Source organism: Amphiura filiformis, chromosome 12 (genome assembly GCF_039555335.1).
Source record: "Amphiura filiformis chromosome 12, Afil_fr2py, whole genome shotgun sequence".
Lineage (NCBI taxonomy): Eukaryota > Metazoa > Echinodermata > Ophiuroidea > Amphilepidida > Amphiuridae > Amphiura > Amphiura filiformis.
In genome coordinates, this window is record NC_092639.1 from 58032500 (window position 1) to 58052036 (window position 19537).

At 34.9% G+C, this 19537-nt stretch overlaps 1 protein-coding gene across 1 annotated transcript; it reads left to right on the plus strand.

The window, feature by feature from the left end:
- The first annotated feature begins 12482 nt into the window (after positions 1-12482).
- LOC140166482 (uncharacterized) lies at positions 12483-18005 on the plus strand. Its single transcript, XM_072189961.1, has 4 exons — positions 12483-12609; positions 14290-14612; positions 15493-15579; positions 17202-18005. Exons 2-4 carry the CDS (start codon positions 14297-14299, stop codon positions 17225-17227), a joined length of 429 nt encoding a protein of 142 aa, XP_072046062.1. The 5' UTR covers positions 12483-12609; positions 14290-14296; the 3' UTR covers positions 17228-18005.
- Positions 18006-19537: the final 1532 nt, after the last annotated feature.

A 19537-nucleotide genomic window follows, 5' to 3' on the forward strand; every position in this document is an offset into this window, starting at 1 on the left:
ATGAAAAGGTGAGAAATTAGCACAAGGTTGCAGGTTTACTCAGTGGTGGCCATCTTGAAAAAACAAATTGGTCAAAAATTTTTGGTCAAAATGAGATTTTTGGTCAAAAAGTAGATTTTTGGTCAAACAAGTAATTTTTTGGTCAAAAAGTAAATTTTTGGTCAAAATGAGATTTTTGGTCAAAAATAAGATTTTTGATCAAAGTGAGATTTTTGGTCAAAATGAGATTTTTTTGGTTAAAAATGAGATTTTTGGTCAAAAATGAGATTTTTGTTAAAAATGAGATTTTTGGTAAAAAATGAGTTTTTGGTCAAAATGAGATTTTTGGTCAAAATTGTGAATTTTCGTCAAAAATGTGATTTTTGGTCAAAAATGAGATTTTTGGTCAAAGATCAGATTTTTGGTCAAAGATCGGATTTTTGGCCAAAAATTAGATTTTTGGTCAAAAATGTGATTTTTAGTCAAAAATGTGATTTTTAGTCAAATATGTGATTTTTGGTCAAAAATGTGACCGCTGCACACGGCACTCCACACCCAGTTCCGCGTATGGGTGCCTACTGCACGGGGCCCTCTGCACCGACAACAACGCATGACCGCTGCGCACGACCTACCAACTCCACACCGGGTTGCCTCCCGCCGCTGGCTCCCGCGTATGAGTGCCAACTGCGCATTCTGCACCGACTACGATGCGGGCGATATACCCGTGGCTATTCCCCAGGGCGATACCAGGCCTATAATCATGATATAATACACCAGTCGGCCGATTGTGAAACTCTACACGGGTAAGTATCAATTTATTACTATTATTTAGTAATTAGGCCCTATATTTGAATGATAATTTACAAAATCGGGTTAAAATCGGGATATAATCAGGTTGAAATCGGGTTGAAATCGGGTTGAAATCAGGTTGAAATCAGGTTGAATTTCGACGTTGATACAACGTCGATACAACGTTGTATCAAGGTTGATGCCCATTTGCAAATACAACGTGATTTCAACCTTATTTCAACGTCGAAATCGGACGTTGATACAACGTCGATACAACGTCAGAAACTGACCCGTGTGCCCACTGGGTAAGGTATCTCTTTGATAGCTGATAATGCCCAGCCATTCAGCAAGTGGCTAATAACTGACCTTGATAGGCTTGAATGAATACTGTCATCTGCTACAAAACCATCACACTCTAGGACCTGGTCACTCCATATGCTACAGGGAGCACAGTACTTTAACAATGGAGTGAAAGACTCATTATTGATTAGGCGCGTATTTTAAAAGTACAGCTCCTGTGCGTGTATAGCAGCAAGTCAGTGCAGATGGTATAAATATAAGAAAATGTTTAGGGTTGAGATCAGGTGAAAAATACATCAAATGAGCACGAAACTTCACATTTATGTTCAGAAAGGTGTCTATTTAACATGATTCGAAAGGTGTATTGAAATTCCAAAGGGAAGCTGGTGATTTAATTTTTAACTCGAGATCTACTTGTCCATTTTTTAAATCTTTTTACAGATGGTATGATAGAGGTAATAACGACAACTCTGCTAAATTACAGCTCAGTAGGTCAAGGTGTTCACCTGATCTTATTCATCTGAATATTTTGTGCCATTCTGAGCAGTGCTGCATTTGGCCACTGGCAATTAAGCGCACTGTGGTGATGGACCAATTTTGACTCACACTTACAGAAAAACCAAATAAGTTATGTTGCTGTAATTTGCAGGATAGTTACAAAACATAATTGCCATTAACATCTCCAATTTTTACAGAAAAAAAATTAAAAATAAAAGAATGAGCTCAATTTAGAAATGTCTGTGCAAGCAGTGCACAGTTGAGCTCCCTGCATGTCTATGGGAGTGTTCTAATCAAGTTGATGGTTCATTGGTCATCCCTACTTGTAGTGTCTCACTGTCTCTAATAATAATCGGATTAACTACCATAGTAATAGGTGAATACAATTTTTGAATAGATCGCCCTGCACTACAAGCAGATTACACTTATCACCTGTGTATGTCAGCAAACATAGATTGAATACAATAGCGCTCTTTTCAAAGATACTAATCTTACAGCTGCGAGTGATCAGCCTTTCTTTGACATCTATGGTTCAATGCATAGGTAAAAAACCGCCTAGACGTTGATCCACAAGCCTCAGCACACTTTTACAGGTTGTCGCTGACCACTACGGCCCACATCATTCCACAAATCATTAAACACAATTCAGGGACTTTGCTGCTTCAAGAGCGCACACCCTAGGCATTCCACAAATAACCATCGCAACCAGGATCAGCTCCCCGAGTTTCGTACGGGTTACAACGAGACAAATTAGCAGGAAGTTCCTTGTCCAGGGGAATTTCAAGCTAACTCAATTTTTCCACGAGAGCGTACTAGGAACCGCCAGGGTTCGAACCCGCAACCTTATCGATTGAGCTAACTTGACCTCTAAACCGCGTGAACGTTGTAGTGCATGGCGATCTATTCAAAAATTGTATTCATTTATTGCTATGGTAGTTAATCCGATTATTACGTCACTTCTACGGCGAATATAATTGACAGCTCAGTAACAATAAGAGAACATTGCTAAACTATATGAGGGTCATTCAAAAAGTTCTACCTCTACCCTATCTCTGCTTCTGCAATTAGCAGTAATTTTATATTTGCCATGATTGTAACCTCGGGTTTGTTTTGATATATTTTCCCCATTTTTTGTAGGCGAGGTAAAAATAAAATCAGGATTCAGTGCTGATGAAACGGAGAAAATATGTACATCTACAAAGAAGATATCTACCAAAAAACGTTTCAAAACGTAAAAAGGGGCCAAAGTTAAAAAAATCTTTCATGTGTGGCTTTTCACCCTTTTTAAAACTTGGTCCCATTTAGTAAAGTAGTAATAACATGAAGAATGAGTCGTAATTTGTACATGCAACAATGTGCTCTTATAGGTTTAAAACTGTTAAAGAATTATTTTAATACTGGAAACGACATATTGATGATTTTATATAAAGTGTATTCAATAAACCCAAGCGGAACGAGAGTTGCTAAGTAACCGCTATCCGAACCATAAACACACATGCATGATCAAACAAAGTGTTCAATTTCCTCATAGCATCCACGTTGTACACACGTCAGTCAAATTTGGCGGTGTTGGTTTATTAGCCCTTCAAGTTATAACATCGTTCACTTTGTGTTGAACATTGTATGTGGGCCTCGCTGTAATAACATAAAGATCAGTCTGATCAGTGTGATATCATTTCAAGAGGTCACTTCCCGATTAAACTAAACAGCCTATGTGGAGGAATTTTGTACATGAGCAACCACATATGTGACCCCTCGGCACAACTGAGCCCGGATGTCGCCAGTGCCACTATTGAGATATGCTCCATCGAACTTAACAATAAACAATAGGAAACAAAGGATTTATTGACTGTTTTATTAATTTTTCACTACTTAAATGTCAAGTACTATAGACATGATATACATCATTTTAAAGCTAATTTCAAGCAGAATATTTTGGTTGAATATCTCAAAAATGATGATTGGCGACTTCAGGGCTCAGTTGTGCCGAGGGGTCACATTTGAAGTAATGAATAACCTCTATTGTTATCGGATTAACTTTTACGACCTTCGATTTCTTAGTATGCTCATGTTGCCCTTCAAAATGCCTAAAAATCATCAAGATATTCCAATACTGTCTGAAGTTATGTAAAATTGTGTAAAATTTGTATGATTTATCGCACATAATTTCGGCGTAGCGTGGAGAATCATTTGCAGAGGATTTTGGAGAAAAAATGTGATAATTTTAGGGAAATATAGAATGATGGAAGAAACAAATGAAACATTTTCCTGGAATGTATAGACCATACTCTTTCTGTTCCTACTGACTTCTATACTGAAATTATTCTTAAAATGAAGTTGTTGGATGATTTTAGTTGGCATTTCTAGAGTGTAAACATGTAGGCAGATAGTAGATATTGTTGAGAGGGCACTATGCCAAAATAGCACGAATTTTGGTGGTTTGCGAGTGAAGAGTGTCCGCACTATCGATTGACTACGTAACTGTTCAATAGATGTTTGTAAATGAGCTAGTGCCTGTAGGTAAGATATAGGTCTCTTTTGCATTGTTAAGACTTGTTAAGACAAGCCATGCGGTGTCTTATAACTGCTGGGTCTTTCGATCAACGTACTATGCGTGTTTGGTCAAGTGAAGATAATTTGTAAAGCAGCAAGTCATACACGGTTTGGTAATGGTGAGGATGTTGCCATTTTTGACGACTTCTGACTTTTGGTAAGCCCAAAATGAATCAATAAAATCGTGTATAAGATATTTGCGGGGATATTTGGGCTCTATTACAACAATAATTTAGAAAATAAATGGGCACTTCTGGGTTGGATATTATGATAGAATTTAAGTATGGTATATTTTCGATGGTAAATATATTTTCACTTTCATAGTTTGTAGTTTTCATAATTGCAATTTGTTATTATTATATAAAAAGCACATATAAATATATAATTGAATATATGCAGCGTAAGTGAAAAACTGTCAGGAGAAAGTGCTCAATTCTTTATTGAAGAGCGTTCTAGTAGTTGTACAGAAAATAACAGTTAAATGTTACATGTTTTTAGTAGTAACTGCCAGTTACTACTAAAAACATGTAACATTTAACTGTTATTTTCTGTACAACTACTAATTGTAAAAAGTATGGGATCATTTTGAAAATTAATCATTGCGAAACGCCGACGCGCCGGCGGTAGAGATCAGCAATAAATGTGTATCTCAGCAATTTCCGCGATTCATGCACTAGTTTTTATGAATAAAATATAATAGCGGATACAATAGCGAATACAAAAGAACTCTATTACGGGTAAATAAACCTCGTCGCGCTGCTAAATTTCACTTCTTCTTTTCATTAACTAACCGTTATTTTTAAACTTTGAAAACCTCGACCGAGGTTTTTAATAAGAAGGCCAAATTGAAGTACCATTTGGTCACTTCAGATGGCTTAAAGGGCAGGTCTATTGCAAAAACAAGTTTATCTCTATTCGAAGAGAATAATTATTACATTACAAGTTGACACTTGTTGCAATTTTTTGTGCGTATTTCTCCTGAAAAAGGAGAAATTGTGTGGGTAAAGTTCAGCCTCGTACGTGTTCTTCCCCCGTTTGAAGCGTACATGTTCTCCCCCGTTTGGCTGATGACGTAGGTAAATGAAGCGGGCACTATATCATGCTCTCATCATACAATCACAATCACTTTGACAAGTTTGACAGTAGCAACAATGAGTTGTACTATCACTTACCATAACAATGCTGCATAACAATATGCACACTATTATTCTCATTTCGGGAACAAAGCCCACACAGTATTGTTACTATGCATTTGCTTTGTAATATTTCATCCAACTGAAACTATAGCATTTCAATATACAGGGAAATCAGATACATGAGTTTGTGGACTTAAATACGGTTTATATGCTAGTCTAAGATGAAATTCTAAGCTCAAATTATGTATTTATTTTTTTAGGCCTAATATTTCTCATGATATTGATATACATATGAATTGTAATATTACAATTGTCTAATATATAAAAAAAAGAAGCGGCTGATTTTATCCATATGTTTAAAAACCATTAAATTTGTAATACTTAATTTGGAATTTTTTTCTGTGAACAACAACAGTATACGTTCTGTCCATTGAGAGCGTTTATAGTCTCTTTTCTCAAAGCGGGCACATCTCATTTCATGACTTCACCGTTTTTGTAGGCCAAATCTGTCTCGTTCGAAGGAACTCACCGCTTAAGTTGGTTTTTGCGGAATATCAATTTTAAACGTCTTATTTTCTCAAACAAGGAGTCATTTTCATTGTCCTCGTATTATTAGCTTGCCAATGATATGATGTTGTTTTTGCAATAGACCTGCCCTTTAAGGGGAGAGTAACGGGAGAGAAAATGACCCTTTTCATTATTTCTGAAGTTTATGTCCAACGTATATTAAACTATACATTTTTGGAATGGAAATGAGTCACGAAATCCTATGGTAACGTCAGATTTACACAGAAATGTTCAGTTTTGAAAAAAAAAATTTAATCGTGTGAAAAAGCAATTTTGTCACTCTGATCAGCAAAAAAAATGCATACAATGGTGTATATTTTTGTTTTGAGCAAACAGTTTGAAAACAATGAACACGATAGTGCGATTTTATTTTTCGGAAATTCGCCTCGTTTTTCGAAATATTAAAAAAAAACGTGTGAAAAAAGCAATTTTGTCACTCTGATCAGCAAAAAATTGCATATAATTTTGTTACGAGTCGTACCGACTCAAGGCCAAAATCACCTTTTACCCAAATCCACACGAATGCACAACACCAATACACTGGTTGATTAAGCTAACACAATCTAAGTCTTTAATTGAAAGTAAAATATAATTGGTATATACATATAACAACAATTGCATACACTTATCTCCTTGCGCTGCTTTCTCCAAACACTTTATCTCCTTACACTGCTTTCTCCAAAAATGGTGCTTCTTTCACCAATCACTCCTTCTCCAGGAAACAGGCTTCTTTCGGCACTGCTCCACTGTAATTGACAGATGTGTTGTTTTATAAACCAGACTCCAGCAATTCGACAGAAGAACTTTAATTCCTTTGATGAGGAAGAGCACATTTATGTACTCAAAATCTCCTTCGTTGCTGTATTAAAAATAGAACATTATTGGCTGGTAAACTGGTTAAAATGTACCTCTTTTTGAAGCACAATGACATCCAACACATACATGAAGAGTTTACAATCTCTCATGTTATGAGATATGATTCAATTTGTTTTGATCACTTGACGACTGTAAGTGATAAAACATGCCATAACATATATACAAACTCTTGCATGATTACTTCCAAGGTGTACCCCATTGTCTCATATTTCTTATTACATACTTTCAGCTTGTAAACAAAGTTAAATAGTTAAATTAAATTACTCAGGCAACATTACAGTGGTGTATATCGTTGTTTTAAGCAAATAGTTTGATAACAATGAAAATGTGAGAAAACCTTCCCTAGACTTTGATGTGCTCTAAACGATAGTGCAAAAAAACATAAAAAAGATAAGTGTCAAGAAATTTCAAATTTGCATGTATCGCCTTTTATTTTGCCCTTAAATTGAAGCTGACATAAAGAAAAAGAGTAACAGTTATGTAATATGGCAAAAGAAGCTGCTTCACTCCAATAAAAATCGTTGCCTTTTTAGTAAAGAAAAGATAAGAGCAGATAAGAACTGTAATCCAATTTAATGTTTTTCTTGAAAATACCCAAAAGACATTAATGCAAAAATTGTCTGTAATAAAAAAAGCCGTTATGGGACAAAAATTGATAAATTTTGGCTGAAAATGTTTAAAGAACATGTTTGCAAAAAATCTTGTCAGATTGTGGTGGAATTTTAGCCTTAAGAAATAAAACAAGTGACAACAAATGGTTGGGTGCCTTTATTTTTTAATTTCAGGTCTCAAACAGAACTTAGACGTCATTTCATACAGATGGTCACCAAGCATACTCTGAAACACACTCAGACCTATAGCCCCGGTGTTATCACTTAATATTAACTATGAGTACGCCAATTTCGTGTGAATTATTTTTGTGAATCTTGAGAATGTTGAAATCCCAAGAAATCTTACCATTTATTGCCCAATTTACTCCCGGATTTCACTTTTGTCAAACTTTTGTGCCTTTCTAATATTCAACAACTCACTCAGTTTGTTTCTGGGGTTTGTTTACACCGATTACGTCACTAGAGACTTTCCAGTTTGGCCGCCGTATTCTTTGGTGTGTGTTCTTGAAATGTTAAAAAAGTGGTGCTATTGCAAAAGTGTACTTGACATGCAAAACATTTTTAAGGCTAATTTGTACCAGTTTTTGTGAAAAAATAGGGGTAACAAATGCTGAAAATGTTCTTGAAATCGCGCAAAATAGGGGGTATTTTTGACTTTGGGAACGATCATGCGTTACGCCTTTGAATGAATAGGCAGTGCCAAACCGGAGACATAGCAGTAAAATTAGATGATGGTGTATCTTTGAACTCAAAACTTTTGTCTGTCAAGCTATATTGGAATTCCGTGACCCTTAAAAAAGACCCCAAACCCCTACATGCTCATAGGGGGCAAAAATTATACATGCTGCAAAATCGTCTGGGTCTCAAATAGGATCACAAAAATGTAACAAATTTGCGATTAGGACATAATAGTTACCAAGTTATGAGGCTCAACAGGTCCAAGATCAATTTGCATGTTATGCAGGGGTAAAAACTTAAAGTTGCCCCGATTATCGTAAATATGGATGCTGTTCCTCAAGTTCAAGGGATTCAGAAAAAGAATAGTTGTATCAGTAATATAGATGACAAATAAATGCAAATTATATTGAATCCTATGCAATCTTACATACTTTTGACTCTTTGCAATGCAACATGCTAACTAGACGACGCAGATAGTGCAAACTTTTCTTTTTTCTGAAACAATTTGCGTCAACTTTTACGATAATTTGAGCAACTTTAACTTTTGACCCATACACAACTAACAAATCGACCAGTGACCTTTTGTGCCCCATAACTTCTCACCGATAAGTCGTATCCCAGCAAACACAAAACGTTTTCGACATCATTCGCAAAAAGGTTATAAAAGGTTGTCAGAAAACGTTTAAATGTCGGGTTATATAAAGGGTACATTAATGGTATAAAACGTTTTCATAACATTAAATAACATTTGTTGGTAATTTACTGCACAGCAACCACAAATGTTTTATAGAAAACATGTTTTATAGAAAACATTTAAATGTCGGGTTATATAAAGGGTATAAAAACGTTTTACTAACATTCCAAAAACATTTTTGAAAACTTGGTACAAATCATTCTAAACAGAATGTTATTTTGGGGTTGAAAAATATTTTGCAAAAAATGTTAGCCCAAAATATTTACAATAACGTTTTTAAAATGTTTTCACGACCTTTATATAACCCGACATTTAAATGTTATTAAAACGTTTTGTAAAATAAATTGTAAGAACATTTCTGTATTTGCTGGGTGCAAATATTTCAACACAACGTTATTTCAGTGTTGACAAAATATTTGGCCAAAAATGTTTGCAAAAATAGTTTACAATGACATTTCGAAAACATTTTAAAAATATTATTGTAGTGTGTTTTCATACAAAACGTTTTAAAACGATTTCATGACCTTTATATAACCCGACATTTTAATGTTATTAAAAAGTTTTACCTAAACCAAAACCCAAAATATAACTTATTTAAAATGTTTTAAAAACGTTTTTGTGTTTGCTGTGATACGCACAACAATTACATTTCTGGGATCCGCGGGACCAGACGCACAATTTGACATGCTTGAAATTGTTATTTGAATAAAATTAATTTTTGCCCTCTATACGATTATATGTAGTCATTTGGGGTCTTTTGAGGGTCACGGTCTCAATATATTGCTTGGCAGACAGCAGATTCGATTTCTGCATACCCAAATTAACAAAAACTTTTACGCACACTGAAAGCCAAACAGTAGTCAGGGTGACTCCAAATGCAGAGTCCAGCCACTCTGCGACTCTATGTCTAAAATGACTCCATATTTGGAGTCATCTGACTCCATATTTGGAGTCATCTGACTCCCTTGAAGAGTCATGAATTTCTTGACTCCGCGGAAGAGTCACCGTTCGTTGATGACATTACACAGGAGTCATTTGACTCCCAATATGGAGTCATTTTAGACATAGAGTCGCGTAGTGGCTGGACTCGGCTTCTAGAGTAACCCAGACTCCATTTATAGAGTCACCCTGACTCCATTAAAGGGTCACTCCGACAGTTTTGAAATAGCACAAAAGATAAAAATTAAAAGTATATACCTACCAGAATAGGACTTATACTATACTGACTCTCCTGTGACGACCAGGTGACTCCTTTTGAGAGTCAGTGCTTGTTTACTCCACTTAGAGAGTCACTTGACCCCAGTCTGGCTATCAGTGTAAACTTGCCGCTAGGAACACGATTTTTCCAAAATAGAACCAGTCTATCTGGTCATCTTGCTGTTTGATAACACATTTGGTGTTGGTTCAGTTATAATCTGTTAGCATAACCATAACACTTGCATACCGAGATTATTTCGTAGGAGGGATACACACATATTTTCATGTAAATGTTTCACGATTCTTTACCGTTTCCGTTGTATCAAATCGTATTTTGGTTCTGAGGTCACTGCTTACAAAAATCTAAAATATGTATCAATAATTTTTTATTATATACATTTGCTCCCATTTTGGTGGTGACATTCCAATCGGGCTAAATTTGAAGAAGCTGCCATTTACAGAACCAAAGCTGTAACAGCAGAAGTAGAACTTACTGAATGGCCCTCGTAGTTGCACTGGGATCATTCGAGAAATTTGCACCAAAAATGTTCAAAAAATGCTGAATTTTCAAAAAAATCATAGAAAAGCCCGATTTTTGCCCAAATTTCAAATATTTTTGGGGAAGTTGGTCAAAATAAAAAAAAATAAAAAAACGGCTCTTAGATATTGTTATCTAGTTTTTAAAAATTAATAAAAAATAAAATTTTGGCACAAGAAAAAACGTTATTTTTGGGATTTTGGGCCAAAAATGGCATTTTGGCCCAAATTTGACCTCACAGTCTTTGCCATTCTAAATATGTATACTTTTATATACTTTACACCAACAATTTAGCAGTTATGAGGCCCGAAAGTTTCCATAATTCCAGGGTTCAGACCAACCTTAATATAACTTATTTAAAAAGGAGAGGAGAGGAGCTCCCAGCAAACACAAAAACGTTTTAAAAACGTTTTAAAAAAGTTATATTTTGGCTTTTGGTTTAGGTAAAAAACGTTTTAATAACATTAAAATGTCGGGTTATATCAAGATCATGATAACGTTTTAAAACGTTTTGTATGAAAACACACTACAACAATATTTTTAAATGTTTTCATAAAATGTTATTGTAAACTATTTTTGCAAACATTTTTACCAAATATTGTGTCAATACTTTAAATAACATTATGTTAAAATATTTGAAGCCAGCAAACACAGAAATGTTCTTACACTGTTTTTTTCAAAACCTTTTAATAACATTTAAATGTCGGGTTATATAAAGGTCATGAAAACGTTTTTAAAACGTTATTGAAAATATTTTGGGCAAACATTTTTCGCAAAATATTTTTTCAACCCCAAAATAACATTCTGTTTAGAATGTTTTGTATCAAGTTTTCAAGACTGTTTTTGGAATGTTATTAAAACGTTTTTATACCCTTTATATAACCCGATATTTAAACGTTTTCTGTAAAACATTTTTGATTGCTGAGCAGTAGATTATCAAAAAATGTTTTTTAAGGTTATGAAAATGTTTTATACTCTTAAAATACCCTTTACATCACCCGACATTTAAACGTTTTCTGACAACCTTTTATAACCTTTTGCGAATGATGTCGAAAACGATTTGTGTTTGCTGGGAGAGGAGAGGAGAGGAGAGGAGAGGAGAGGAGAGGAGAGGAGAGGAGAGGAGAGGAGAGGAGAGGGAGAGGAGAGGAGAGGAGAGGAGAGGAGAGGAGAGGAGAGGAGAGAGGAGGAGGAGAGGAGAGAGGAGAGGAGAGGAGAGGAGAGGAGAGGAGAGGAGAGGAGAAGTCAGGATAGGAGGGGGCCGGATGAGAGGCTGGGGAAGGGGTGAATCGTAATGAGCGACATAGGGTGTTTGACCGCTTCAAACACCGGCATGGTCACCACAAGATTCCTCAGTATGACACAAGTAAAAAGTTAAGAAAGCCTCATAATTTAAAAGATGATAAAGAAGCACAAAAAACAAGTGATACTGACAGACTAATCAAGAGAGGCTCACACCTCAAAATAACAATGAGATCCGAAACCGAAAACGAAACAAGAAACCAAAACTGACAAGATGAAAACGCTCATAGTCCCAGTAAAGTGTTCATAAATGGTTATTTTTCTATCCATTTCAAAATTCTTTATCAGGGGGAAAACTCACTCGTCAACTATACGCTTTTTATCAAATCAAGACGAACCATCCACATTTCAACACTTCAAGGGTGACTTCCTAATTAACCACACATGATAAAGAATTTAATAAACTGGTCGCTTCAAAAATATAACTTTTGCAATTAATAGCATATGTTGGGTATATAGATTATCATGTTTGAGATGAAGCATAAATTTCGTCCCGAGTGGATAACGATTTTTACTTACTTTTGTTTTTAAGATGGACTGATTTAATGAATTGCGATGAAATTTAACTGGTTTTAATGAGCTTTATGGTCAGGAAGCGGACATATGATATGGCCCCATCTGGCCGGATGTCACCCACAACGACTAAGTGTAATAGAATGTAAGATAAGAATGTCAAAAATGTAGGTTGTACGTTTCTCCATCAGTGATTATTCCAGTAAAAACAATGTAAAAACAATTAGCGGCTCTTCCCCACTTGATTAAAAGTTGTGGTTGAAATTGGGAGGGGAACCGTAGGATATAAAAATAACAGTGGACAGTGGTTCACTTCACAAGCTGAATAGAATTGGTGAGGAATTGTTGTGCCGTATAGATAGAGGATCCGCAATCACGGTAAGTGTGTGTAATTTATACTTATATCGATATTACTGTGAGTATTTTTTTTTATATCATCCAACAACATCCACAAGATGATAATACTGAATGCTGATGAACTCGAAGTGATATTGTGAAAGAAGCGTTGTGCTTGTTACTTTTATGGGAAAGTTGTGATTGACTCATGTTCATTTTTGATGATCTTGACATTATGACTTTTGGCATTTAGGTGTTTAACCAATTGTGGTGTTTAGGTATTATAGTATTTGATAGGCTTATAACCACAGTCCTGCTGCTTAAGGGCTCGGTCACCCATTTTTGCGCAGTATTTTGTGGGATCTGTGAGCACATCAGACACAACAAATTTCATTCTGAATACGAGGAATGTCCTTCTGATATCAAATCATTTATTTTGTTTTGAAATTCGCGATATAATAAAACTTTTATTGATTAAAAATTTAAATTTTTGACATTTAACAGTCCTCGAAGTAAACTTTATAAATCTAATGATATGTATTTAAAGTGTGTTTAGCTGGAAGGAAAAGCCAACCATTTTGACCTATTGCATTGAAGATATACATGACGTTTCATAAAAGACCTCAAATTGAATGCAATTTGGTGTGTCTGATGTGCTCTCAGGTCTCACAAAAATACATTGCAAAGGTAACCAAACTCGGTATTTTAAGCCCTATTAAAACCCGTATTAAAATAAGGCTTATAACCACAGTTCTGATGCTTTAACCAGGTGTTAATAAAATTCATAGGTATAAGAGGAGATGTTCTTTCTTTCGATAATTGGTTTTAAGCTTTAACAATTTACCGTTTTCATACATTTTATAATAGAAGTTGTCATTATTATGCACAAAATTCCTTTACTACATATTTCTACTTTGCCTGATTGTCATAATTCTGATTTGAAGTTACTCATAAAATATATGGACAGATTTACTTTCAGGGCGGACAGGTTACTTTAGGAGTAGCCTGTCCTGCGGACTAGTTGCTTTTTGGCTGAATTGTACACACTGCTACTCTTTAAACTAGGGTTTAAAAGGTAATTGTCAATCGTATACCATACGACATCGTTCAAATTAATACGCATTAAGGTGGCACGCAGGATCACTCAAAGTGGGAAATTTTAGACATTATTTTGTATTGCATCTTTAAAAGTAATGAAGTTTTTTCTTCGTTTTGAAAATATACCTTAAATTATCTCAAATTTTGGTCAAAATTGAAAAAAAAAAAGTCAAGTACATTTTGATCTTTTTTGACCCAATTTTTAAAACGAAGAAAAAAATCAAAAATTTAAGAAAACACTTTCTAGATGCGTGTCTTTAGAACACAAATATGCAATTTACATCCATTTTGATATTTTGGGTAAGTTGTTATGGCGGACCGAAAAAAATTGGCATGGAAAATCAATATTGGCGCTTTTCTTAAAAACTGCTCATTTTTGCAGAAATCTGTCGTGCTAGTTGGATTCCTTGTGTCATTTCCTTTCTGAAAATGTATACTTTTATGTACTTATCATCATCACTTTTTAAGATGCAACACAAAATAATGTTTAACATTTCCGACTTTGAGTGAGTCCTGCGTACGCACTGAACGATTAGTAGTAAAGGGATTTTACATTTTAGTTTATGCATAATAATTTCACTTTGGAGCCCATTCTTACTTCCGTCTTGTATTTTTGCTTAACAGAATCACGATGAAGCTCACATTATACCTTTTGTTATGCACTCTGGTGATTGCCAGTGCTTTTACTTTCTTTGATGACGAGGATGAGGAATTTGACGAAGATGAATTCGACGAAGATGAATATGATGAAGATGAAAATGCCTTAGCTACAGACGAGAAACTGAATTTGTTTGATGTGTTGGAGTATCTCGAAGAACAAAATTCACCTATGGAGATGACTATGGAGATGATGGAGAAAAGGGGATCAAAAGGAAGAGGGAGGGGAAGAGGAAAAGGGAAAGGAAGAGGAAAAGGAAAAGGGAAAGGAAAGAAGAAGAAAATTGGACGTAAGTAAAGAAGCGTGTCATGTAAACGGCGGTGGAAATGTTTATGAAAGTGTAGGGGAAGGGGCTTCAATCGTGTGAGAGGTGGATGCGTCGTTTGTCGCAAGGGCGTGTATGCGTTATTTATTTATTTATTTATTTATTTATTTATTTATTTATTTATTTATTTATTTATTTATTTATTTATTTATTTATTTATTTAATTATTTATTTATTTATTTATTTATTTATTTAGACAGTGCTATATACGAGTGAAATATAACCATTATAATAAATTTTAACACACATTCTTAAACACTTCTTGCAATCTTATTGGTTCTTACCCGTGTGATATGACACGATATCACACGGGTCATCGCGTGTGCATCAACGCAATACGCGTACTCGCTATTTGAACCAATCGGAGGCGCATAGCAACAACGGACTGATCGATTTTAAGCTCTAGGTAGTTCCTTGTTAAATGTAGGATTTTATTTGATTAAAATTTGCAATATTTATGATATTTCTATTTGAATTGAAGTGTTTAAGAATGAGAATAAAGGTATTGTTTTTAGTTGTCGTGCATCTATCGTCTCATATAACACGGGCGACATCATTATTTTGGGCGTAAAACAACTCGGCTTCGCCTCGTTGTTTTACTTAAAATAATGATGTCGCCCGTGTTATATGAGAGGATAGATGCACTCCAGTGGCTAAAACCAATACCTTTATTCTCTAAGTAATACAAATCTGTTTCATATAGATGGCTTAAACCATCCACACTCTTCAGGAGCAATGTGGAAAATGAGTGTTAACATGTCACTAGTATAATTTTTTTATATACATGTATTTATTCATCTACTAATGTATTTCATCATTCCTTTGTCGTTGCATTATTTTACAGCATGCACCATGCCCAGCGGTGTAACTTGCCAGATGTGTAACTTGAAGATTAGAAACCGAGATGATATGAGACGATACGTTTTATGTGGTAAGTCATTTAGACATGTTGTATGAAAATAATGCTAATCCATCAAAACTGATGTTTATTGAAAGCCATGCTTCTTCTAAATGCGACATTGGGTCATCTTCAAAAGACCAGAAGTTATTGTGTAATGTAATCTTTTATACCATTAAGGGAAGGGGTATGAACGTTTGGACAGTATTTATTGTGGGACATTAGAGCACATCAGGCATATCGAATTGCATTCTGAATACGAAGAATGTCCTTCTGATATCAAACAATTTTGATTTTTGAAATTCGCAATGTAATACACATTTTATGGCAAATCATTAAAATTGATATTTTTGATATTTAACAGTACTTGAAGTAAACTTTATAAATCTGATGATTTATACTTAAAGTATGTAGGTGGGATGAAAAGCCGACGATCATTGACAATTTTGACCTTTCGTATTGAAGATATGGATTTTTTTCCCCAAAACACCAAAATAAAATAGGTCTTTTGGGAAAAATCCATATCTTCAATATAAAAGGTCAAAATTTTCAATTGATCGTCGGCTTTTCCTCCCAGCTACATACACTTTAAGAATATATCATTAGATTTATAAAATTTATTTCGAGGACTGTTATAAATCAAAATTTGAAAAATATCAAATTTTAATAATTTGTCATAAAATTTGTATTATATCGTGAATTTCAAAAATGAAAATTATTTGATATCAGAAAGACATGCTTCGTATTCAGAATGCAATTCGATACGTCTGAGGTGCTCTCATGTCCCACAAAAAATACTACTGTCGAAACGCCATAAACGCTCATTCTAGATCCCTTAATCTAAAAATTGTTAGGTGCATCGCATGTTGTAATCTTGATGTATATACTAGTCTTCCAGAAAACTGCTGGGTAATAATCATCTTTATACAAACAAATATCCCAAAATCCTTTGCTCAAATGGAGCGCAGAATACATCACGTCAACGCGGAAAAGTGGTGTTTGAGTAATGAACTATTTCAGTCAAGAAGGTTTTTGTTTATTTTTAAGCCGAAATAATGAGGTAAAATTAAACAAACCCCACTTATCATATTTGACGCTTAGTGTACTGTAGGGCATTTAAATTGTTACAATATCTTAGTAAGACAATTAATTCAAAGCTGCTCTTTTGAATTACTAGCACATTAAATCTGGTCAATTCCAATTAGATGTAACTTGGGACATGTTTAAACATTAAAGATACGTCTGATCAACTTTGACAAAAATTAACCAACGTCATCGTACATTCTGACTTCAATGCCAATCCGGCATTATGGCCTTTGTGTTAAAAACATACAAGATAATTTGTCACTTCTTTCAAAACACGATAGAAGTCAAATCATCAACATTAGTATCGATAATCGATAACTCATTTATCAGTTTAAAGATTGATCGCTTTGTCCGCCACGATTGTTCTTTCGCATGTAACGTGTCCTGTAACGAATCCCTCTTCATGTCCAGGCTTAAACATGAACTCACCTCCGGGCTAACCCATCCATTTTCACTATTTACTTCGTTAAAATTATACATGTATTTTGATGTAATATATATATATGACAATGAAAGTTGCAAACATAGTTCTAAACTCAATCAAATTAATGTTTTGTTTTTTATTTCAGGTGGGGGAAATGGCCTACCACAGTGATGTCCTAATATAGACTGAAGGCATACTTTGATTCACGGATAGGATCTTAGTCGGTTGCTGCACACAAGAAGATTGCATCCACCCAAATGACATCTCGGAAGCTTTTTAAAAATCAAAATCAAATCTTGTAAAAAAATTGTATAAATGATCAATTTATATCATAAGATTCTGCTTTCATGGGTATAAATAACATTCAGCCAGAATTAATCATGCTAAATGATATGGCTGGCCCGGGATGGCTGGTTTCATATGCACAGTTAGTGCGCTATCCATGAAGCTCCTAGAAAGGTACCTACCCGGGGGTACTTGGACCAAAATATTCCCTCGCTTGCATTCATAAGTGATACATGATGAATCACACAATGAGGACATTTAGGCAATGCGATTAGTTGTCATATTGATACCCGACAATGTTTACATCGCGCATGATTACATCAACAACTATGGGGCTCGCTAAAATGCGTGATACTGTCCATATAAACACAAACACTTCAAATCCCCCGAGCTGTGTTTATCCAGGATGACGATGTAATCACTATGACACCAAAAACGATATTGGTACATATACCTTAAATGTAGCAGCATTTTAATACACTCCAAGCTGAAAAAGAACTAAATGTTTATCGTGATGTGTGATGCAGAATAATTGTTTAAACTTTAGGATAAACATTAAAAGATCTTTCGATTGAATTGAGAATTGTAAACAATTTTCTAAGGCGGCATATCGGCAGAGGGTGAATACAATATGTGCAATTAAAATATGTGTTTGATAACATAAGAGTCGGTTTGATTTTCTTATCAACCAATATTGCTTCAGTCATGGTAAGAAGGAGTGAAACGCATTGAGTTACTGATGGTGTGAATTCTTCAACATTGCATTTGGAATAACATTACTATTGGGAAAAGGGGAGATGGGAGTACGTATTACTCCGGATATTTCTATCGATTTCAGGAGAATTGGGAGAAATTTGTGTATTTTGTTAATATTCTTTTGTTTATTTGTTTTTGTTTGTAATGTTGGTGAATGAAGCTAGATTATTATATATTTTAATTGAGCTCAGCGTTGGTATTATGCATGATGCAGTCATGTCTACAGTAGAATTCATCTCGACCTTTGCAGGACTTAAACCCCATTAAAAGCTATTAAACCAAGATAACACTCATTGAAACAGCTCAACTGATTAAGTCGGATCTTCTCTGGTTGTGCACATGTGTCTGTTTTATATGTGCGGTATTGCTATGAGGTGCTATAATACAGCTTCAGTTGGGTAACTGATTTAAAGGAAACGCAAGGAAACAATGGTATGTGGACCTTTGTTCACGAAATGAGACAATGGCCTGCTTTTTGTTAACCAGCATTCTTGAAAATTAGCAACATAATGATTGTGGATAATGTCTTCATATTTTTGGTGTTATCTGTCGTTTACATATCCTTCCTAAAACACAAAAGTGCGACTATTTCCAAACACCTAAATTAGCTAAAAATTTAGGACATGTTACAAAACTATATTTTCTAGAATTTCATAGAATAGTTTAAATGTAGCTTGTACCGTTTTTTTGTGGCATCCTTCAGAACGGAGCGGTCCGTTACCAATATAGCTCAATATTTTCGGTCAAATCTCCATTCAATTAACACGGGGAGTCGGCTAGCTATGAGCTAGCTATGCTTTGCCCTCACTCATATTCTACGAAAGTGCGACTATTTCTGAACATCTAACCTAGCTGTAATTTTAGAGAAATATATTTGCTAGAAGTTTGGAGAATAGTTTAAATATTGGCCGGTTATTTTTCACACAGTGATGTTAACTAGGCAAATGCAATATACTTCTAACATACACTATTTGTAAAGGTCGCGCGTCAATGGTGAGAGCACTGTGTATTGTGTATAGGAAAACGGACAGTAACTGCAGTATGGGTATGCTAAATTTCACATTATGAAGAATCAATGCACGTTTGACTTACACCTGTACGATTAGTACTTTGAAAAGAGCATTATTGTATTCAATATATAATTGCACACACACAAACATGACAGGTTATGAGCGCAGCCCACTTATTGTGTGGTAATACATTCAAAAATTGTTTTCACTTATCGCTATAGACGAATCCAATTTCATGCATTCCTATACCTTAATGGCTGCCAAAGTTGGGTCCCCGTCGGCTCAATCTCACCTAAAATGTGAAAAATTGCGGCCTTGGAGGGTATTTTAAACTGCATTTTATCACCCGTGTTACACGTAGACAAAAGAATGATGACAGTTTACAACACAAATGAATCTAACATCGATTTTTAAGCGGCTTTTTGGTGTT